This window comes from Chroicocephalus ridibundus, chromosome Z, assembly GCF_963924245.1.
Source record: "Chroicocephalus ridibundus chromosome Z, bChrRid1.1, whole genome shotgun sequence".
Lineage (NCBI taxonomy): Eukaryota > Metazoa > Chordata > Aves > Charadriiformes > Laridae > Chroicocephalus > Chroicocephalus ridibundus.
Window position 1 is genome coordinate 50774932 of NC_086316.1, and position 24585 is coordinate 50799516.

Here is a 24585-nt window from a genome sequence, read left to right on the forward strand (position 1 = left end):
ATACTTCAGCAATGTGAAAGCAGTACACTGTCCTAACAGCCAAGCTACTACTGTCTGCAGGTAAGTGTCTCAGTACACAGCCAGAAGTTATTTGACATCATCATTGGTGACCACATGTGAACTCTCAGGTAACAGCTGTCTTAAAACAAGCTGCATGTGCTTACACTGTCAGTTTCTTCCTCTGGATATGAATGCCTTAGAATATTAGCTCTAGTTACATGATCACACCGTATTTTTGGACAAAATTCTCATTGCTTTATGCAATGCAGAAGATGGGACAGAAATAGCGAATGCAGAACTTAACGCTAATATTTTCAGAAGTAGAAGAACGTTTACTGGTCAAGTCCAGAAAGGAAAGATGTGATCAAACAAAACATGCCTTTTGAGATCAAAGCACTGAATGGGAACCCAAAAGAGCAAGGACCCCTCCTGGGTCTATGACAAGCTTCCCAAGTAACATTGGCAAGCCATTTAAAGAAGTTAAAATCCATTTTTTCTTTTTAAAAAATCCACTTTTTCATTTCGAAAGAGGGAATCCATGGCACCCTGAGAGACAGAAGAGACAAATCTTTTCAACATAAGAGAATGAAGTGTTTGAATTCTGACAGTCACATCAGCAACTTATTCAAATTCTCATTATCTTTGACCTATGAAAATTATGAATTTGTAAATATTAGTGTTCTAAAACAATCAATCACATACTGTGATGATTAACTAACATTTACAGCAATCAGATGATAACATGTAAGTACCTTGAGGAAAACTGTCATCATTGATATCCTCAGAGGAGTAACAATTAAACTGCATAGTCATCCATTCTGTTATCATGTCTTAGCCTTTCGCTTCTTTAAGAACGCGGATAAATTTAATTTATATATGTAACTGTTATCCAACCGCTTATGACACCAGGAAGTGTCATTTACCTGCTCTTGTTCTTTCAATAGAAAAAGAGAATATGCAGTACATTTATAATTTAAAAATTGAATTCAACTGCAGCAAAGCAACCCCAGTGAAAACAGATTTTGAAGTATACTTCAACTTATACTGAAAAAGGAAATTTGCAACATATTCTAGGTCCTCTTGACAAAATTGAGCAATGGAATTTTTGTAACGTACTTCTAAAATCCTACATAATTTTCCAGTAAAAAGATAAAGAATATAGTATCAGCAAGAGTTTCTGTTTATTTTTCGGTTTATTATCATGTTAAACCTTTAAACTCACCTTTCCACAACCAAGCTGACAGCTTGAGTAAGATCTGGACTGGACACTTGGAGACGTTTCCACAGACACCACACAAATTCTTTATCAGCCTTAGAAACAGGAAAAAAAGACAAAAATACATTAAATCCATGCTACACCTTCTATAGATGAAAAAGTTATACTGTGCATATTCAAAAAACAATTACAAAAAAACCTCTACTCTAGTGAGAATTCCCTGCAAATTACTCACTGTCCCATGAATAAAAAAACATGGCAGTTCTCTTGAATAAACAAAGTTTTAACAATACAGAAACCTGAAGAATACAAAGACCTACCATGAACAATAAAGGAGCGCACAATGTGACAATAAGGCAGGATAAACTGACATTATTCAAAAAACGCTGCCTTTTGCTATATCAATTACTGGTACTTCTAGCAGCAGGAACAATTTCTATTACTAAACATTGAGCCTGGAATACATGCTGCACCATTAAGTTTTATCATATGCAGCTCTTAGTTTTTATTTCAAAATAGACAGTAAATCAGTCTTCTATCATACATTCAGCTAACCTGCATTATATAAAAGCTTCTGAAAAAATTCTCAAGTGAGAGCAAGAAAACAATGTTCCCTAAAAATACACTTTACCATAATGTGTTAATTATATAAAAATGTTATGAAAGAAAAAAAAAAAAAGCAGCAAAAGATAAAGACAAGGAGAACAATAAGAAAGCATACATACGCCATGGACTGAACTAAGACCAAACCTGCTAAAAACAGTCTAAGATAAAATTACAAATTAATGAGCCAAAACCATCATATTGGCAGCTAGGTAAAATTCAACAGGTAAAAATTATGAGAGTGCATCTTACCCTACCTTTTACTAGTTTTTTGAATGTTAAAGAGAAATAGAATTTGCATGAGGACAATACACAACCTAAAAGGAAAATCAACACTATTACAACTATCCATTTCCCTGCTTCCTTCTTCTCCCAAGCTTCTGGAATCTAATCTACTAAGATATCACAGGTATCATTAGTTAACCAGAACCTCACTAAAATCAGCTTAACAAACACTGCAATTCATCTCTGCACAACTGTATCTTATATCAAATGAAACAGAAGACCTGAGTTACCATCTTCACCTCCTCTGTTTGGTTTCTTCATAATTTTCCAACTTAATTTCCTCTTTCCCTGATTTCTCATTTTTTATGAATAAGAGCAGAATTGCACCTTTGGTCACAGTACTGTGAGTCCATGACTTGAAAGAGCTAAAAGCAAAAGTCATCTAAGACACAAAACAGCTCAATAGAACTACAAGCTTGGCAGGCCTCACAAGAGTTAATAAAGACAACACACTGATTAGATGATGATTAGAGTACAATTCAGGAGCAGAAATTGCTTTTTCTATTTTTGCTGTCTTGTCTTTTCATTCGCTCCCCATCAGTTCTGTCTTCTAGGAAGCAGACTTGAACTTTACAAGCAGTATCAGAACCGGTGCATGACAAATTTCTCCATCTTACTGTTTCTTTTTTTTCAGAACAAGACAACAACTAACTTCAATACAAAATCAAAAGATCTCTCTAAAGCTAGCAGACTTTTATCAAGATTTATGAGTGTACTGAGTCTAAATTATTTTATCAAGATTAAAACCGCAACAGCCAAATACATTGAATTACGGATTTAACAAACTTTAACAATTATTATAGAAGAAATAGGACAGAGAGTTGTACCTATATTCTCCATGATTGATGAGGAAAGCCTCAAAGATTTTTTTTTTTTTTTTAGAAGTTCTTATATGTCTTTCCTTCAAATTTAGAAATGCACTTATTTTGAATTTTAAAATAAAGAAGTGAGGCAATGCTGAACTTCTGGGAAAACATAAGAAAAATGCTGAGGAAGTGAGAAGTGAGGAATTTTATGATGCCTGATTGAAAAAAATATTTTTGTCATTTAACTACTCAAACTTCTAGTTTACATTTATTTAAATCCTTAAGTGCCATCAACTTCTTCAGCCAAGCAAGGAAGAAAACTTTATGGAGATCTGATGCCTTATCAAGGTATTGCTGTATACACAGAAAAATTCACCTGCCTACAGTAAGAATGCACACAACTAACAAATCCAACTAGCTTTCTGATTGTGTCAGAAAGGAAATAAAACAAAGACTCTGGCCACAAAGATCTTATAATTCAAGATTATTATCAGCTTATGCAAACTGGACTACAGCAGAATGAGTTTGTCTTTTATAAAACCAGAGACATTTCATCTCATTGCCTTTGTAGTATGTATACAACTCTTAAAGTGTTAACAGGGATAGTTCATTTCTGGTATTTCGAAACGAAACTGAACATTTAACAAAAAAATTTCTGTAGAAAGAAACGAGGCACAAACCATTATTTAAAAACACTAAAAAGGAACTGGCTTATGGTACAACTATGGCGCATAGCTGCATTCATTATTGTAAGAAAGATCACACCAAAACTAAGCCATACTTCATATAAATAAGAACTCAAATGACTTCACATCTGTATCCAAGTCTTTATTCAGTAGAAGTACTAAAAATAAGTTCATTTTCAGCTAGGAATTAAGTTAAAAGACAAAAAGTAAGCATCATATTAATTAGGTTGCCCAGTTCAGGCCAAGAAAATGGCTATCCACCTCTTTTTTTAAAAAAGAAAAAGAAAGTACAACCTCTCATTGTTTGCTATCACCTTATGCCACTTATTATCCTGGATTTCTATGTATCTAGTCCGAAAGACTACACAAAGAGTGTGTAGTTTTTTACTGTGTCCTCAAAAAAGCCACCATCTCCTGAAAATGTCTTACCATGCCACCTGAAAAGTCATGTGTGTACACTGTGAACTAGGCCTGACTGACTGCTTCTCCTCAGGCAGAAAGAGAATGAAAAATAAAAATATTCTTCAGATTTGGAAAAATTGCTGCAGGCTTCCAAAAAGCATTAGGATCTATACAGAACAGAGATTCTGAGTATTTTTAACATCTAAAAATATCTTGTACTTATGTTGAGAGCCCAAAAAAGGAAAACACAAAGCCAAACAAAAACTCAGTAAATAATAGCAATTGAAATGTGATTTCTTTTCTATTATTCAGAAGGACAGTAAGTCAGTAGTTCTTACTCTCTAAATCACACCACTTTGAGTATAAAGAAATCTTTGAACCATAACAGAGAAATAAACCACTATATTTAATAAACTATGTCTAATTAATTTTAAAATAATTTCAATTGAAATCCCTCAGTTAATCAGCAACCTGGAGAGAACTGAACTGATAGTAGTGCCTGAATATTTTTTACATCTTTAATACACAATTCACTGTAATTTTTACACTAAACTACTTAAAAACACTTACAAATTGTTCTAAAGGCCATAAAGCCATTACAGCACAGAGAAGTCCAAACTTAATAAAATGCCAACAGTATTCCACCTGCAAATGCTCAAAAATCTTGAGTCAATCACACAACCAAAGTTTCTGATCCTGACTTATAAACTCACAAGCTTTGTCCAGTTGAATTTTGTTTGCTTTTTTAAAGATTGGGATTTGCTTACCATCACACTTCCTTAGCTTTTCCCTTTACTGTCCTGTATACAAGACCACAGAAGTAGCTGTTGGGTTTTCTGCTTATTTATTTATTTATTAGAAGAACTGAGGTACTTGGGCTTCTGTATGACTCCAAGAAGCAGTATCAAATATCAGGAGATCACTACAAGCAGCAGCAGCTGCCTGTTGTCCTACCGTGCAGGTTCCTACACACTCCAGATTGCAGCTGGGCAACAGCACAAAGCATGACAAGAAGACAGAAAAGCACACAACTTTCAGGCACATACTTCTGAAAACAGCGTTCCTCCATTACAAAAAAAAAACAACAAAAAGGGAAACCTACAATAATATATTCTGAATTGTTCCTAACAATTGTTCCTAACAAATATGTAGACTATATATATGTACGTACAATACAACATGAGGGAAATGTTCACATACATCCTGTGATTGTTGTGGAGCATCCAGCATGTACTGAGTCCCTGTCAATCTAGTTTCTACATAAGCTTTGTAAAGCCTCCCAGAAATCGACCTTTTGATAATATATAAAATATGAAGTTTCAGTGAATGTTGTCTTCCTCATGAGAACACAGAGACTCAGGTACAAATGATCTTTCTTAATTGAATAAGCAGTTCAGATTAACCTCAAAGCATCTACGACTATTTCATAGACTACTTTCAAAGTTGTCCAAGGAAGAAGAAAATCAACTCCAAGATGTACTCATGACATTGAAATTGTCACTGCTTACACAACTAAGTTCTGCAACATTTCTGTCTGTGCTGAAAGAACAGTAGATGAGGTAGGAATGAAAAAGCCACCCAAACTTAAAAATAACAAAGCTTGCTTTCAGGAAGGAACATTGCATGTGTGAATGGTGTGTACTAAATAAACCTCAAAGAAACAGCTAAACATTTTTTGTGCCCATAAAAAAAAAAAAAAAAAGGAAAGAAAAGAAAAAAAAAAGAAAAACACAAAACACAAACAAAAATCTTCCCAAGTCATCTGGAAATAAGTGAAAATGTCACTGGAATTTCCAGAACAACAACATCATTTCAATAAATGCTGTTTCTTTTTGATGATGGCAGAACTGGTATTTAAAGTTACTACTGCAACCTATGAATGAGCACACACAGAACTATAAAGCAATGCTGTAATTATATCAAGAGATATTATAATCTAAATCAACAAATGCCTTTCACTATATATTTGCATTTCTGTAAATGCACACAAAACAAAGCAGTGTCCTGCCTAAGTGGACACCATTTGCAGTTAAAAATCTGTGAACTTTATTACATAAAAAGAAAGTTTACAGGGAAATGTACAAAATTTGCCATTATAATAAACATTAGTCAATGAATGGTAAGTTACCATAAAATGTGACTTTCTTCTCTTCAACATGCCAAACATTAATAGCTAAAACTTTCATTTAAATCTATAAGTAACCACGCATTTTGTATAACAGAATAAGCATTAGCCAGAAATCATTACAGTTTTAAGATGAAAAGAAGTTTGCGCAGCCTTCTTAAGCTCTTGGCACAATTAATGGGCTTGGTAAGGCTGTTCCCTGAATGGTCTTGGGAGCCAAACAATTTCTTCCGAAAAAGGGCTGCTTAGACTGCCTGAAGTTGGCACAGAAAAACACTGCAGCTGTCAAGGCCTGGGATGTATCAATCTTCAGCATACCCAAGGAACACTCTGCCTACTCAAGTGTATGGTAACAGCTCAAGAGGTCAGCAAGAGTGTACCTTGAACAGCTGAGAACTTACATACACAAGGCAGAATACAGATGTCATTTGAAAGTTAGTGAAAATTACTCATTAAAACTAAGATTATTCACAGCACATCTAACGTCAGATAAAGACGCTCACGCTGTGATCAAGTTTGCATGCCAGAACTAAAGAATTATGAAAGAAAAAAATGCGTATCCCCCAGAAGTGGGATTTTGTCTCAGCCTACAGTGAAATTCCAGTCATCATCATGCTGAAAGACATATATAAATGACGGGTACCTTAGGCCTTGAATGTGTTCTTTGCAAAGCAAACTGGATTTTTCTTACTGATTTTTAACAGCAGCAAGCTCAGAAGCAGAGACAAACATAAGACAAGACACTGACAAAGTTTATACAGCATGACTAGCTACAGCAAAAGTATTTGCTTGCAAGTGAAGCCATGAATCTATTAAACATTAGTGTAAATCACAAAACAAAGAATCTCTCTGGCTTACAAGCAGGGAAAGACAAATATTTAAATTAAAAGAATTTACTTTCCTTTCAGAAGTGAAATCCAAGCATAAATACTGCTCTGGACATTTGATATCAAAAGTATGTAAAACTGTATCTATATTGCATACAGTTATTTGTCTAATGGGAACTTAAAATGACCTAAACATGGAATGGTTGGAGTATTCTTACACTGCTTTATCAAGCAGAATTAGCTGCCATTCTTTTGAAGTAACGCTACCAAATTTCTACAGGAAAAACTTAAATGAGCAGTGAGAAGAGTGCCAAAAGCATAAGCAGTCTCTTTTTTGCTCACAGGAACTGTGTATCCACAATAGTGTGGGTATTAAATTTACAGGTAGGTTTAATTTTTGTTTGTATGTCTGCCATGTATTGTGTTGAGAACAAGGATAAACTGAAACACCTACTCCTTTAGCGTAAATTCATACATCAAGCACGTGTTACCTACAGTTTGAAATCACTACTCTTTTTGATGTTTACTGTATTTCTTTCAGCGTACATTAACTATTAGTAATGTTCTTATCATACCTTAAATTTTTATAGCTTTACAAATTATTATTTACTATTTATGAAGACACTCTCTTCTGAAATCTGGATGAGAATACCCCCAGAAGAGGAAAAAAAATAAAAAACAAAACCCAAACAAAAAACCTCTTCTCTACCCTCCACCCCTCCCACTACAATAATTGCTAGAAAAGCATAGGACACAAACTCTCGTTTTAGTTTTTTTAATTAGCACATACCCTCAAAAGGGAAAATGAAACAGTTGTGAGGACAGAGGGAGCTACTGGTTTACTGGTAATTTTCAGTAAGAACTCTAAAATAACCAGATACTGAAAATTTTCTGTATCATGAAGTGAATATTTCAATACAAAGTAAAATACGGACGATTGTCAGGCTGGAAGAATTTGTATGGAAATTGAAAATACTATATGGAATGGAGGGAAAAAAGCATGAAATAGAATGGCTGGTTTAAGCATTGAAGCATCTGCAAGAAAATTGTTAATATGGATTGTTTTGGACTCCCCTAACATCTAGTATACTACTGACTGCAGAGCTCAAGCCTTTAAGCAAGCTGACATATACACTTTACACACAAGTGACAGACGTGCTTCTTGATGTCTCATAAGAATTTTAAACCTATACTGTTGTATGCTGCCAGTGCAGACTCTTGATCCTGCTGTGCCAGGGTTTCTTTGCAATTTCCAGTCACGTATATTTCTACATAAGAGGTATTTTCTCTACAATTGACCCAATCCTGCTGAGTGGTCACAGTACAGAATACTCAGACTTTACAGAACCTATCTTTGAGGTGCTACACTTTTCAACAATCTAAAAAGTCACTAGAAGACAGACCGGTACCTCACAAGAAAACTTAGTGCCTTATACACACCAGGTTTTAAAGATAACATCAGGTTATTTTCAAGTTCACAGAAGTCACTCACATACAGCATGCAGTGTTACATCTAATTGATAGGTAGAGATTTCTGAGAAGGTCGTATGTGACCCAATCAGATCAATAGCTTCAAAACAGACATCACCACACAAGTGTATCTTTCCCATTTCCTCCCCGATTCCTTAATGTTGCAGTACAACGGAACATGCAACCAACATGTAATTTTATGATACTACAGAAATAGTTTAATGCACCTTTCAGCAATAATTTTCTATTTATAGAATTTCCTGTTATCTTGTTGTTAGTTTTGGCAATAAAGATACCTTTCAATCAAAAATGGGAAAAGACAGTATACTGCTTTACTTACACATATATGTAGAATATAAAAAATGTGTGTAGATAAATATACACACATACCGCCCTGCAAGTGAATGCATCCTTACTCGTAACTCTGTTGAAAGCAAACAGGCACCATAAAAATAATACAACGTTATCGCATTACAATGTTGATGCAGTAACAGTGGTCTAAGCAAAAATATTACTTGACCAAAAGATGCTGTCATTACATGTGATTTCATAAACAGACTCAGATTAGTCCATCAGTGTGACAAAAAGACAGCAATGCACTTAAATGAATAACTTTATGACATGTTCTTCATTGACATAAATAATTTACTCATTGTGGCATCAACAGACAAGAAATACAAGACATTCCCTGACCTGTCATGACATAGTCAATAAATTTACATCACAGAAGTCAGATCAGTACCATTACAGGAGGACAGGACAGAAATAAACATGTGTTAAACAGTAGAAAGAAGTTATGAGATAGAAATGGACCTATGACACACAATGCCACCCTCACTGAATAGCTAAAAGTAAATTACTTCCTTTGCTCTTTGGTAAACCCACAGTCAGGATGCTTTGCACGGCTGCCTTCAATGGTACAGCTGTTACACCGACAATTCTTTTTTCTAAGTACTCAACATTGAAAACTTAACACTTGGTTGATGTAAGAATTGTTTTCAAAGAGGGTAGGATATGAGAAAGCAAAGGGTTCAGTTCCAGAGGTAAGGGTTTGCTTTAATCCCTTTATAGATCAAGGACAGGATAATTTATTTGTGAGCTTTCGTTTCAAGCTATAAATATCTAAACTACTTCAATTAAAACTAACCATCGTCACTGAAGTAATTTGGATGGAAGATGCACAGAAAGGAAAAGGATATGAATTTTTTAAGTCACATAGCTGCTTTCTGGAAGTGACAATTCTGAGAGTTATTTTAAGACTCCAAGCACATATTTGAAAGTCCAGTATAATCTCAACATTTCAGCATAGGTATCAGAGTTAGTTTTTGTTTAAATATTATGCTCTGGATTAATATAATCATAATGCATTTGTGATTTTCAATGCATCCAAGAATACAGGAATGCACAAGCAGTTTTACTTACACACAATATAACCATACACATACATTTGGGTATATTCACTCTGAATTACCATGACTCATCAAGTAGAACTTGGGTCCATCGCGTCAACTCTGCCTGCAATTACTGTGTAGAACTTCCCAAATCCTGTGAAATTGCAGACAAATATGAGAATTTCGCCTATCTTCTAAGTCATGAGCTAAATAGTACCTGAAATAGTTGAAACAGTCCACACTTAATAACAACAAAGAAGAACAAGATTATCTGAAGTCATTCTCTAAGGACTGCATACCTCCTGAATCAAGATACAGTTTGATAGGAAAACCAGACCTGCTACAGCCATTCTTCTCCAGGCTGAATCTGTAATTTCATGGTAAACATAGACATCTCAGTGTGTTCTAGAAGTATCATCAGTGCAATTAGAAAAATTAGAAGCAAGAGCCTATTTTTCTGCATGTAAAACACAACTTCCTTTATTGAGAAACACCAATGTTTTGTTGTTCCCATAAAAGGTACCTTTTCACTCATGCCTGTCTCATGGCAGTCAGATGAAATCCCCAGTGACTGGAGGAAAGGGAGTATCACACACTTTTTTCATAAGGGGTAAAAAGGAGGACTCTGAGAACTACTGACCAGTCAGCATCACTGCGGTGCCCAGTAAAATCATGGATCGGATCCTCATGGAAGCTATGTCAAGGCATATGGATGACAAGGAGGTGATTAGAGACAGACAACATGGCTTCAGCAAGAGCAAATTGTGCCTGACTAATGGCCTTGTACAATGGTGTGACTGCATCAGTGGACAAGTGAAGAGCTAAGGATGTCATCTACCTAGACTTCTATAAAACCTTTGATAAAGTCCCCCATAACATTCTTGCCACTTCATTGAAGAGATATGGATTTGATGGATGGACTGTTAGGCTGATAAGGAATTGGCTGGATAACCCTGTCCAAGCGAGTTACAGTTAATGGCTCAATGTCCGAATGGAAACCAGTAACAAGTGGTGCCCCTCCAGGGTCCATACTGTGACGAATACTGTTTTAATACCTTCCTAAATGACATAGTGGGATTGAGGGAATGCACCCTCAGCAAGTTTGCAGATGAGTGGAAACCACCAAGCCGAGTGGTGCAGTTTCTACACCAGCGGGAAGGGATGCCACACAGAGGGACACTGACAGGCTTGAGGAATGGGCCCATGTGAACCTCATGAAATTCAATAAGGCCCAGTGCAGGGTCCTGTACCTGGGTCAGGACAACCCCCAGTATCAATATAGGCTGGGAGATGAGTTGATTGAGAGAAGCACTGCAGAGAAGGACTATATTATATAGGGAAGGGTATAATGGTGGATGAAAAACTGGATATGAGCCTGCAACATGTGCTTGCAGACCAGAAAGCCAGCCACATCCTGGGATGCAGAAAAAGAAACAAGGCCTGCAGGTCAAGGGAGATGATTCTCCCTCTCTACTCTGCTCTCATGAGACCCTACCTGGAGTACTACATCCAGCTCTAGGGATCCTAGCACCAGAAAGACATGGCCCTGTCAGGGCAGGTCCATAGTAGGGCCACAAAAATGATCAGAGGGCTGGAGCACCTCTCCTGTGAAGAAAGGCTGAGAGAGTTGCGGTTTCTCAGTCTGGAGAAGAGAAGACTCCCAAGGGACCTGACTGCAGCCTTTAAATTCCTAAATGCAGCTTCTAAGAAAGAGAGAGGGCCTGTAGTGACAGAAGGGCCTGTAGTGACAGAAGGGACACCAGTTTTAAACTGAAAAAGGCTATATTTACATTGGACATAAGGAAGATTTTTTTTTTATTTATTTATTTTTTTTTTTACAGCAAGATTGGTGGGGCTCTGGAACTGGCTTGTGGTTGCCCCACCATCGCAAGTGCTCAGAGTTAGGTTGGATGGGCCTTCAAGCAACCTGATCTACTGAAAGACATCTCTGCCCATAGCAGAGGGGTTGGACTAGATGATCTTGAAAGGTCCTTTCCAACACAAACTGCCCTATGACTCTGTGATCTCTATAGCAAATTTTAGATTCCCATTCACATGCTGGGAGCAATTTGAAATATTTGCACACAGACATACTGTGAATAGGTACCTACTTTATTAAGTACAAAAATAGTCTTTTTTTTTTAATATCACTCAGTGCCTTTTCAGTTTTACTCAAATATTCCAAACAAGTATTTTTCAGAAGGAAAGACCATGTATGCAAAAATTCATTCTAGTTAGCTAAAATTTATCAAAAGTAAGAAAGCAAAAGAAATTAAACAACTTAGCTATTCAACAACACTACTTCTGTCTGTATTGTCAACAACAATACATAAAGAATAAGGCCTTTATTAACAACACCTGTACTAATCACTTATGTCATTTAGACTCCTTATGGCAAAATATAAGAGTATAAAATAACAAAAAAACCACCCAAAGCACTAAACAGCTGGCATCCCTTGGCACCAATAAATATGTGGTCTTGGCTTAATCACTAATAAAAGAAATTAGTATTTAATGAATGGGAGCATTAAACACTTTGCCCCACTTTGAAAGGACAGTATGGATATCAACAATTCATCCAGAAGAAACACTGACGCATTCAAATTCTCATACTGGTAGTTCACAAACATTCAAATTTGGTCACAAAGTCATAAGATTAAAAACCAAGCTGACATAAAAATACATGGCTAAGGAAGAAATATGGCTTTTTTAATTTTAGTTTCAATTCTCACTTATTGATTTAAAAACATTTCTGATACATACTATCAACATGGATGTCAAAACAGCTATTTCCATATCATGAAACAATGCGATATTTTGTTTTGTTATTTAATATATTTTTCATATTTACTTGTAAATAAAGTAGGGGGAGTTAAAATGACTTATAAGTCAATGTTATCATGGCTACATTAGATTTTCAACGGGCGTCCTGGCTGTTAAATTGGTCCAGAACGAAAGAATGCATCTCTTTCCAGCTAATGGAATATTTTTCATATGAAGAGTTTGTTATAGCAATCCTGTCTGTTATTAATGCTAGTGATGTCAAATAGACTATTTTACATCCCTCCCTGATCCACAAAGTGATCAAAAACAAGACAGTCCAGCTGATCACAAAGTACTGCTCTTTTTCTGCAAACACAGTATAAAATAACACATGAAGACCAGAACAGGTCTATGCATAGCTTTTCACAGTAACCAGGAAACATAAAAAATGAAACAAAGCCAGCAGCAGCTGAAGCCCCTATCACTCCACTTTCCACAAAGTAACAGCCCACCTTCCTTATTCCTCTTCTGCCCAAAAATGCTTACGGATACACATAGTCCAATAAATTCCTAACTTAGCAAAGGAGTAAGCATTGCAGCCATCACTGACAGGAAAAGCACATGTGCTAGAGAAGATAACACTAACGAGAGCTCACTAAAAACAGTATATATAACTGCAGGAAAAAAAAAAGACAGGGTACTCTTAGTTTTTGCAGAACAATAAAGTTAGAAAGAAAGTCATCAATTAGGAAAATACAACCTTTTTTTAGCAGCAAGAGATGTCATGTTACCTTTGAAATAAAAGCTGCAGTGAATACAATGAAGCCTGTTGCGGTTTTTTAAACTAATAATGGGTAAATTTTTAAGACACTTGTTTGAACCCAAAACAGCACTTTCGGCAATTAGAGAAAGTGATCCCAGGCTGCAAAATATGAAAGGAAGCTACTCAAACCGAAGTCCTTTTGCAAGTATCACCAATAGCATAAGTAAAAAACAGAGGACATGCTTGCTTCCTCCAACTCTCTGTATTTCCAGCAACATAAGACACTCAACTGCATGTGGAAAAAGAGTCTCAAATTGCACTGCCTTGTTCCAAGTGAGGAGTTGATGAAGTTTCCCACCACAGAATACTTTAAAGAACCTTTCCTATCTTTTTAGTTACAGAATAGGAGGCATGAAAGCATCTGTAGTTCAGCAGTTAAGAGGCTGGGAGCTAGGACACCAAATACATATCTTCTGCTTTAGGAATGCACATTTATTTTGCACCAAATGAAATATCACAAAGAAAATGGACTGCAAGAAACCAACGACAGAATATGCTATAAATCAGTTCTTAAAATATAGTCACCAGGTGGTTTAAATACACAAGATAAAAGAGAAAGCACCTGAAAGCCAAAGAAAAATATTCTTGGCCCAGAAACTCCACTCACAGAATGACCTCCCAGACATACAGCAAATCATTACTCTTACAAAAAAGAAAAAAAAAAAAAAACAAAAAAACACAAACCACAAACCAACAACACCGAAACAGAAACAAACAAACCACTCTGATTTCCTTTATCAGGAGCAACTATGCAAAAGTAGCACCTCCATCCGTCCTAAAAAAATAAGAATCACAGGAGAAAATGAGATGGGGGTAAAACATATGCCAGATCTTTTAAAAATTCAGCAGAGTCAAAAACTCCAGGGACTAGTAAGAACACAGGTGTTGAAGATTTTCCACGGAAGGGTCTTGAGATATTAAGGTGGCAGGTAGCAGCATAAAACCCTAAAATAGAACGGAGCATTTAATGCAAGTAGCAGACCAGATGTGTCATAACTTACTACTTGACCTTTGTCTTTCCACTGCCCCCTGACAAAGTTAAGCCAGTCACAGAAATGGAACAACTAGGTCCCAAAGGAAACACAAATTCCATGTTTCCTTTGCAGTTGTTTTCAGGACAATTACTCAAGTAATTCTCTTAATAATCTCTCTCATAATCTTCCTTATTATGATTCAAACTCCCACAATGTTTTTAGGAGTCTTAAAGAAAATACCAAACACTGCAAACCTAAGCTGCAGAGGTCAAGACTTAGCAGCAGAATTAGCTCTAGAAAAGAATGGAGAGAAAAAAAGAGAAATCTTCAATATATATTATTTGACTCTCTAGGCACCTTTACTTGGTAGAAAGTGTTACCTTAAAAGAGAAAAGAAATGTGAAGAAGAAAAAGAAGCTAGGTTTGAACATAAAGGCCACCATCCCAGATGAGAGAAATGGTCATCTCCAGGATCCTGTTGGAGAAGAGACAAAAGCCTGAAATACCTGTGGTTAGAGAAAAGCTATCATGCACAGTTCTTCCACTAAAACTCAGGAGCTTCATTAGCCAGAGAAGGCTTCCATATACTTAGCCAATGGACACCGTATCATCAATAGACTCCAGTTAACAGTGGAGAGACATTTCAGAAGCACAGTTTATATGACAGTGAATATAACAGTCCAAGGAGGTGTGAAAAGAACCTTGGCATGTCTTATTCAGGTGCTAGATAACTGCTGGATATATACATGTCTATTTCTATAACCTCGTTCAGTGTTCCCTAGAATCAATCAAAACTTTCAGCCTCAGTCATTTGATAAATGTTTTTTTTTCCTTTGGAAAAAAAAAAATACAAAATGCTAATACCGAAACAAATACTTAAGGCTACTCACGGCTACTCACAGTATCACAGAATGGTAGGGGTTGGAAGGGACCTCTGGAGATCACCTAGTCCAATCCACCTGCCAGAGCAGGGTTACCTAGAACAGGTTGCACAGAAACATGTCCAGGTGGGTTTTGAATGTCTCCAGAGACGGAGACTCCACCACCTCTTGGGGCAGCCTCTGCCAGGGTTCCACCACCCTCAAAGTAAAGAAGTTCCTCCTCATGCTTAGATGGAACTTCCTATGTTCAAGTTTGTGCCCATTACCTCTTGCCCTGTCACTGGGCACCACTGAAAAGAGCCTGGCCCCATCCTCCTGACACCCACCCTTTAAGTATTTATAAGTGTTGATAAGATCCCCCCTCAACCGTCTTTTCTCCAGACTGAAGAGACCCAAATCCTTCAGCCTTTCCTTATAAGAGAGGTGTTCCAGTCCCCTAATCCTCTTGGTAGCCCTTTGCTGTACCTTTTCCGTCTTGAATCAGGGAACCCAGAACTGGACACAGTACTCCAAACATGGCCTCACCAAGGCAGAGTAGAGGGGGAGGATGACCTCCCTCGATCTGCTGGCCACGCTCTTCCTTTAGTTCTGGTACACTGTTAAACTATTAAACTAGATTTCAGTTGGGAAGTCTGTTTTGGAGGTATAGTTTATGTGTCTGTGAATGTAATAGTCAGAAGAAAAAAAGAAAAAAAAAGCAAACAAAAAACTACACAACCTCAGGCAATTTTATCCAGTTGCTGGATTAAAAGCTAACACCCTCTCACTAATATTTTTAAGTATATAACATTTCTACCCAAAATGTCTGCTAAAGTAATCTCCAAAAGAGACAATCCTACCCAACAGAATAGAACATAAGAACGTAAGGCAAGAAAAATCTTAATAGCAGCTGAAACACTTGTATTGTGAGGGGCTTCACACACCAGCACAAGTTTGACCTGAGGAGCTGCAGTCTCCTGCCATGGTGATACTCAAAACTAAACTGGACAACGTCCTAGGCAACCTGCTCTAGGGTGGGGTGGAATAGAAGCTCTCAAGAGGTCCCTTACAACTTAAGCAGTTTCACTATTCTGATTAAAAAGACCTAAAAATGTTAGGTGGCGACTTAAGACAAGAACCAAAGAAGATTCTAGATCAAACAAAACTCAGGAAATCACAGTAGATAAGGCTTGTCCTTGCACAAAGTTTTCATATGAAATATGAGCTTAAAATGGATTAACCCTCCTTGAATAATTTTAACTTTTAAACCAGTTGAAGATCTTAGTGAAGCCTATTTTAGTTTCCATCCAAATTCAGAGTAACTTCACAAAACTTCAAAAAAAGGTTAAATATTTTAGATACTTTGGAATCCTACTTTGGAAAAGCTGCATAATTGGCTAGGTTATAACCTCTTTTACTTATTAAAATCTGTTTTCCCCCTTCTTTACATAACATACACATTCTTAAATATGCCTGTCTACATTTATTGATGGATTAGTAAACTGATAACTCATGTAGATTTCTACACCGCATTGCTTTCAGAAAAGAATCCCCATTTATAGATTACTGCTTCACTTTCCTTTTTTTATTTTATTAATAACCTGAAATAAATCCTGAAAACATGCATTTCTTGTTGTTAGAAAGATGGCATGTATTGGATTCTACGTACACCTGAAGAGATTACTGTAGAACACTGTCTAGGTTCTGTTTTCAAACACAGGAACTATTTCCTTGTTGTTTTTCCACTTGCTTCCCTCCCAGAAAACTATCTCCACCAAATTTTGTCTTTTACTGCACATCTGCATATCAAGAAGAGGAAACTAACTAAATTATCATTATAAAGAGTTTTCTAAACTTCTCCCACAAGACATTTAAGATATCCTCACACCATTCATTGTTCACTATTCTGAACAGGATTTTTATTGACAGCTCCCTCTCCCCGTAGTTCTCCCATGCAACAAGTTTTTGCAAGAAGTCTGGATTGTACCCACAGCAGAAATCCAGTACCAGTTGCCAGGTACATCAATGCTGCGTGAAGCAAGAAATTGTTACTAGCTCTTAACATGGATGCTATTTTCTGATCACAGATACGACTACGTCAGCCCAGGCCTCCGTGTATTTAACCAGACTCCATCCCAGAAGAAAACACTGTTTTGGCTACCAGGAAGCAAGTGAGAAAGCAACCACAGCACTAGATGTCACCTTTCTCTCCACCACATCCCTTTGGTGTAATCCACCTGTTTGGCAGAGAATTGGTGTAGATTTCTACAACAAGACCTCATATTACCAACATTTTGCTAGTTTCATTAAACATACCGAAACCTAAGTGATGAAAGACCAATTGGAAAAATGAGGGAAGCATACCTATGAAGAGAGGTGACAGGGAAGCAGGCTGGGGGAACTTCTGAAAGTACAACCGTAATTATTCATAAAGCCCTCCCTCCCAGGAACAGCTTAGGTGTACTAAACCCTGCTGCAAGGTAGGTGGAGAAATTAAATGACCTTTAAAGGTTCCTTCTAGACCTACATTTCTATAAAACCCCTCCATTCGTTCATTTTTCCAGGAGTTGCACAAGGCAGCGCCACAGTACTCTTGCCACAGCACCGCAAGCAAACAAACGATGGCTTCTTGGGGGGCCGGGGCGAGGGCGGGGGGGCGGGAAGAAGAAAGAAAAAGCCTTCAGGCTAAGTGTTTGCTTTCAAGCCAGAGTAAGAGCCCGGGCCCGTTAAATTCTCCTCACGGAGCTGCACCTCCGCGCCCGGGGCTCACGCTCCCAGCGCGGCTGCAGAGGTGCCATGCCTGACCCGGGGGCCGCCGCCACCGCCCAACAGGTGGGCACCGCACCCCCCTCAGCGCCGCGGGGCGCCCGCCAAAGGTGTGATGGATGCTGAGGCGAATCCCCCTCCCGCCCGGAGACCCGCCGCGGCGGCCACCCCGCTCTCCTGCCCCACACGGGCCGGGCGCCCGGGGCTCTGCTCCCCCCGCCTTGCCTTCAGCGTCCGCAACAACCGGGAAGCGAACCCGCGGCCCTTCAGAGACGCAGGCAGGAGAGGGCTCCCGGGACAGGGGGAGGACGTGCCCTCCCGACCCCAGCCGCGCTCCGGGCTGCCCCTCAGCGCCGCGCCCGGAAGGGGTGGGGTGGGGGGCGGGGGGGTCTCCGGCTCTCCAGTACCTGGCAGCGGCTCAGCTCCTCCGCCAGACTCCGCAGCTCTTCCTCCAGCTCTGCCACCCGCGCTGCCGCCGCCTCCGAGCGCCCCGAAGCCATCGCCGGCGTCGTGGCGAGAGCCCCTCGTCCCCTCCACAGGGGCGGCGAGGAGAGGCGAGGGGTCCGCGCCTGGCGGAGAGGGCGCGGAAAGCCCCCGCCTGCCCGCCCGCTCCTGAGGGAAAGGGGAGAAAAACGGTGCCGTGAACCACACAAATGAAAACTTTCCCCCCCTCTCAGCTGCACTTACCGCGCGGGCGAGCGCCGGAAACCGCAGAGAAGAAGGACGCCGTGCAATGACGTCAGCGCAACGGCTACCCCGAGAAAGAGAAGGGGCGAGAGGCAGGTTTGAATTTGCCCGCCCGAGCGGCCGGGCCGCGCATGCGCCCTCGCACGAGGCGACGGCCAGCCCTGGCCGGACGGCTGGCTGCCGCGCGCGCAGAGGGGGGCCGTTGGCTGTAGCGGCCGTTAACGGCTCGGCCTCGCGCGGCCGGGTGCCGTAGGCAGGGCCCGGGGGGTGCTCGGCCTCGGCGCGGGGGGCGTCAAAGCGACGTGCCCCTCCGCGGCAGGCGCTCGCACCTCGGAAGGTGTGAGCACCTGCCCGGGGTGGGGTTGGAGCCTGCCGTTTTCCTCACGAACCGGGAGCGGCTGCTGCCTGGCCACGGTGCTGAGCGCAGGATTTTGCAAGTGCCTGGGAATCCAGCAAGTTTCCTGCCCTTCCCGAGCCGTCGGGACGCCTAGAGTTAGTTGTCTCACGTCCCTGTTTGTGATACTGGAGATTTTGCATATGAGCAGTGCAAATATTTCTGGGTGTTCTGCTGTGGCTCCAGCCTATTTTAGTTTAGGAAGATGTAGTATGCCTCTTTGGAATTACTTTTGTCTTCTCTGAATTAGGTACTAACAGCTGCGGGTAGTGGTCTAGTGGGAGGTGTTGGGGGTTGGAACTAGTTGATCTTTATGGTCCTTTCCAGCCTAAACCATTCTGCGATTCTATGATATGAATCAGCACCTTGTTTTTAGAGTAGGTCTTGATAGTGCTTTAGGATGCACAAGCACCCGAGCTGTCTCTCACACAGGAAGATTATTCAGATTTATTATTTCCAGAGTTGGATGTGAGAGTTTACAACTGCAAGCTAAGAAAGGTATGGAAGATCCAGCTATTATAGTATGTGAACTGTTTGGGCTGGTGCTGCTACATAAATGTACTGGATTTAGGATAGGATATGCAGAGTACTTGGTTTTGAAATAGAGGGTGAAGTGGTGTTGCCAAAGCAAATCTTTGCATGTTTCCTGTAGCCTACATGGGAAACAAAATACTCATAAAAAGATTAGATTTTTACCGAACAAATAAAGAAGTTGAAACATGAGGGGAGGATATTTTTTACCCTGGAAATAAGCACCAACTGAATTGCATTTCACCAATGTCTTGCTATAGGAATATCATACATGTTTTTACACAGAAATGGGGTTTCCCTGACGTTGTAACTTTTGCACAGATTTTGGAAAGTTGCCCTGAATATACCACTGTGACAAGAAATAAAATTCTTACTGTGCGTGCATGCAGAGAAGCAAAAGAGGCTTTCATATCATGTGAATTATAACATACATTAAAATGTCCAATCCTTCCACCTGTGGCCCTGACAGAAAGATTCCAGCATCCTTGGTCACGGGTGAAACCCATGGAAGTTGTTTTTTGCAGAACGTTGTGCTCTAGAGTCCCGTCTCAGAAGAAGAAAGTGACTACACTACTCAGGGCCAATTTTTATATAATTTTATATAAAAGTGTTTTTATTATGACTGCAGATGTTGCCTGCACAATTACGAATGTAAATGTACAGGTGAGAGACCGCATTTGAGTACTCTCTGTCTTGTTATATGGAGATGTAAGGAGATTCAACAATTACCTGATCGATACAGTGTCTCTCCTTAGAACATCCGTTGTAATTTTTATTGTAGTTCATTGCTCCTTGTATCATCTCATATTTGTGATATTACACTTGTAATTATTTATCTTTGTGTGTTATTACATGTTCATTTAACTATAATGACCATCCTGTCATAATTCTAACATGTTTACATTTTTACCTTTCTTTGCCGTGTTTTTTTTCCTCTTAAATTATCCAGTCACTATGTAATATGTAGTCTTCGCTTTTTCCACCTCCCCGCCTTTTGATAAACATCTTTTTTACTTTTCATCTGTTTCCTAATATTTTTATCATTGTCCCCTTGACCGTTTGTTCCCTATTACACGTAGGCAACAAGAAGCTAACTTTATTTAAAAACAATATACTTGGATTAACTGCTAAATGACTATAATGACTAAATGGGATTTAAAAACGTTTTCCAAGTACAAGGTCGTTCAAAGTTTAGCTGACAACATTCAGCTATTACAGGGGCTAGGTTCACAGCTTGACACAACACAAAACAAAAGGCCACAATCCCTATAACTTTACAATTTAAAAGAGAAATCTGTGCATTTGCTATAAGTGTAGGCACAACACCTTATCACAATAAGCACACAAGCAACACTTTCTCATAGCCAGATACTTATTTTGTGGGTGTCATATTTTTGTATGCAGTTTAATCATCTTCACATTTGTTTTGCTGGCATTTCATAAGTTGGCTGTCTATATACAAAGTTTCTTGTTATTAACCCAGACACCATTCGTGATAATTCTTAAAATATTCTAGGAAACCTAAAACATGCAGTTGGCAAGTTTTGATGAATTGTGAGACCTTGCCTTGTCTTGCAGAATTTTGTACATAATTTTCTCCCAAATCTTTGTGTTTTGGAACACCTGCATTTACAGCTATCAAATGTATGAGACTATTAGGCAGAATTCTTCCAAGCCTAAACATTTCCCTTTGGATTTCAATTTTTTTTTTTTAAATGAAACAACATTCAGTTCAAATTAGGTCAACAGAAGAAATTTTCCTAATACACAACTGTTGAGTAACCATGCATTTTTTTTGTGGCTTTCCCACTTGTAAGAAGTCTGTTAGAAATATATTACACAACTGAAATCTAGTTGCTATGGCTTTTGTCACTTACAGTGTCTGTAAAAGTTACACAAATAAAAGTGCTCCCTAAGTTGCCTTGGTGACAGGTAGTGTAAATGTTTTTTGTTTGAGTTTGTTTTTTTTTTTGTAGTTGGGAAATGCCACATCTTTCTTTGAAACATGTCCATTTTACAAATATGTTGCAGTTACTCCTGATGACATAATTTCTTTTTTATGTATGTCTGTTTCCTCTCCTCATCTAAATGTGCAATAAAATGTTACTCCATCCTTTGTGGCAACACCCAACACTGCATTGTTAGAAGTCAAGAAACATAAGTACATAATAGAGCATTCTCATTTTCTTTTAAACAAAAGATGTCATTGCTATTCTGATTTTAATTAGAAGTGTTAACATTTTCTACTAAGGGATTTGCATATCTCCTAGGATTTTTATGTTGACTGTTCTTGTTCATTACCAGTAGTTTGGTAGGAAACTGCATCATCAAACAGGTACTTTCTGAAAGATGCTTTTCAGCTACAGTGAGCAAAAGGTGTCAAAATCGCTGAAATTATTTCTAGCAGGTTTTGGCAATGTCCTCAATACTTTAGTAATGTATTATAACCCTAGAAATATGTTAGGTCTTGTTTAGACAATGAATTAAAAACATACTTGCTTCCAGTCAAGGTTTCTGGAGGTTTTGTGATGTGGGTTTGGTTTTGGGGGGTTTTTTTGTAACTGACTAGCTACAAGCCTGCTTATCCATGCATTCAGGGCTGCAGGGGACATTCTTTCCACTTCTGTGACAGCTGTAAATAATAACATGATTATAGTTGTAGGAAGAATAGATTTGGGATATAAAAGCGGCAAGGTCTGTAGTGAGAAGTAGTATCTGGTATTAGACAACCTGCCATAACTGAGAGAACAGGCAGACCATTTAGACGGAAAAAATTGGTCAAAAAATTATTTGACCAAAACTACCCATTTTTTTCCAACTGCATCTAATAAAAAATACTACTTCAGACCTCATTCATAGCTTTATAACATATTCAATTGTAATTGCAAAGTTATAAAAAACAGAGCTGGAAATGGTCAGCATAAGAGATTCACTGACAGAAGGACCTGGAGTTCCACTGCTAGCGTGACACACTTTTCACTCGGTGAAAAGAAAATGTAATTTTCACCTCCTGAGCAGAGAAGGTGGTACCAGAGGTCTGATCTGCCCCTGAAAAGACAAGAGCTAGAACAAAATAGCCACCTAAGCTTTATCAAAATGACTAGGACACTGCTACTATAAGTTAGGGCATATCAGTGGAACAAAGCATGGAGGAAGAAGGTAGTTAACAATGTCCTGGATGTGAGGATGGAGTTTGCCCCACCCCATAGCACCTGCCAGCAACGTGAGGCCTAGAGGGAGGGACCAACAGCTGGAGGTAATTAAAAGGAGGAAGCAGATTCCAGAGTTTGGCTGTCCTGGCAGAGGGAGATTGGGTTTGTGTTACAGTAAGATGAAGAGGTGGGTTTAGCTGAGCTTTGGGAGTTGATTGTTTCATTGTTAATTTGTTTCTTAGTGAAATTAAAGCCCAGGAAGGAGCAGAGCTTTGACCTTGCATGTGGTGTGTATCCTGTGTCATAGACTAACTGGGATAGTCACCTGGTTATGAAAGGGTCGCGTGGAAAACGAAGAGCTGAGTTCCATCACCCTGAAAGAGGGTGTGAAGAGTACGTGGCCACCCAGGCTCAATGACTAAGACACGATAGCCTTCCTAACCCAAGGAGTGGTCGCTGGAAGGGGCAACACGGTCCACGACCACCCAAACTTTGTAGACTATGCAGAGGACACAGATGAGACCCTCCCTAACCCTAGGGATGGCAGCTGCGAACATACACCTACACATCCTCACTTTTACCAGACCATTACATTCATGCACATGAATACAACATGAGAGCCACAAACATATGCAAGCACCTCACAATCTACCCATTTTTAGTATTAGAAATCAGTTTTACAGCAATTTGCATGTTTTAGTATTGCACACTGGTGAGCAATGCACTGGAACATACTGATTGTCTGACTGCGGACAGATTAAAGGAATAAATCCTGGAATTAATTAAATAAGAATTTCAGCTTTCATTTAAAAAAAAAGAATGTTACATTTTAAGCTTCTATTATTCAGAAATAATAGGATTTTGAACAGAAGTTTTAATTTGAATATCTCAGGCAAGCTGCAAAATTCATTTAAGTATAGCTTTTTACATGGTGGAGAGGTTAAGGTGTAGTCAGGTTAAGTCACAGCAGACTGCACAGCAGTAGCCTTGATGAAGCTACAGTTATTAAACAGGGCATAAATCAGAACCCAGCAATGTTTTTGCTCAGAACAGAGCCAAGGCATATGATTTTCAGGTCTTTGTTTTACAATTCGTACTGTCTTAAAAAAAAAAAAACAACAAAAACCTTAGGAAAACAAACAAATTGGAACAAAATATAAGCATTGGTAGTTTAGTCAAAAAACATTTTCAGCAATTAGAACACTTAGTCTAGTTTTATCAATGTACTTATATTACTGTTGTGTATTATTTTACAGGCACTAGCTTTTTAAGAAGAGAAAATACTTGCTCCCACTCTACGATAAGAGGGTTTTGACATCTCAGTATAATATCCATTTTGCCTCAATTATCTTGCTGGATTTTTTTTACTTGAAATTCTAAGCTAAATGGCTTTGTGTTTGTCTTGGTTGACTATCAGATTTAAGCTACATTTATTTACAATCACTTAAATTGACAATTCAGAAACTAGTTCAGATGAGCAAGCAAGATTCTATTTTTATTATCTGTGCGTGCTGTGGCAGTAGCTAAGAGTTACTGGGAGGCCACTTTGTGCAGCAGTATTTCAGTTGCTAACGCTGTTCCCAAAAGCAGTGTTTGCTATAAATTCCCAGCCCAAGGGAATACGAAACAGATACTGCACATTGCATTCTAGGGTGGTACTGCAGAGTCAGCCCAACATGAACTCTTCTTGCAGCCTGAACTCCATCATCACAGTGGGACTCAACTGACTCAATCCAGTGAGATAGGGCTCGTGTATTTTGGCAGCGATGCAAAGTTGTAACTTTGAACTTTCCTTTCCTACTGTGGCTGAGTTTAGAGTAACAA

The 24585-nt window shown here is 38.8% G+C and overlaps 1 protein-coding gene across 4 annotated transcripts in view; it reads right to left on the minus strand.

Annotated features, from left to right (window-relative positions):
• CNTLN (centlein) overlaps positions 1-18707 on the minus strand; it is a 196297-nt gene extending 177590 nt beyond the window's left edge. For 3 of the 4 annotated variants that reach the window (XM_063320959.1, XM_063320962.1, XM_063320961.1), the window contains exons 1-2: positions 18405-18684; positions 1223-1311 (exon numbers count right to left, since the gene is read on the minus strand). In XM_063320959.1, the coding sequence (XP_063177029.1) occupies positions 1223-1311; positions 18405-18497 (182 nt within the window). In that variant the 5' untranslated portion in view covers positions 18498-18684. Of the gene's footprint in view, positions 1-1222; positions 1312-18404 lie in introns of all 4 variants that reach the window. The other variant, XM_063320958.1, reaches the window with a different exon arrangement.
• Positions 18708-24585: the final 5878 nt, after the last annotated feature.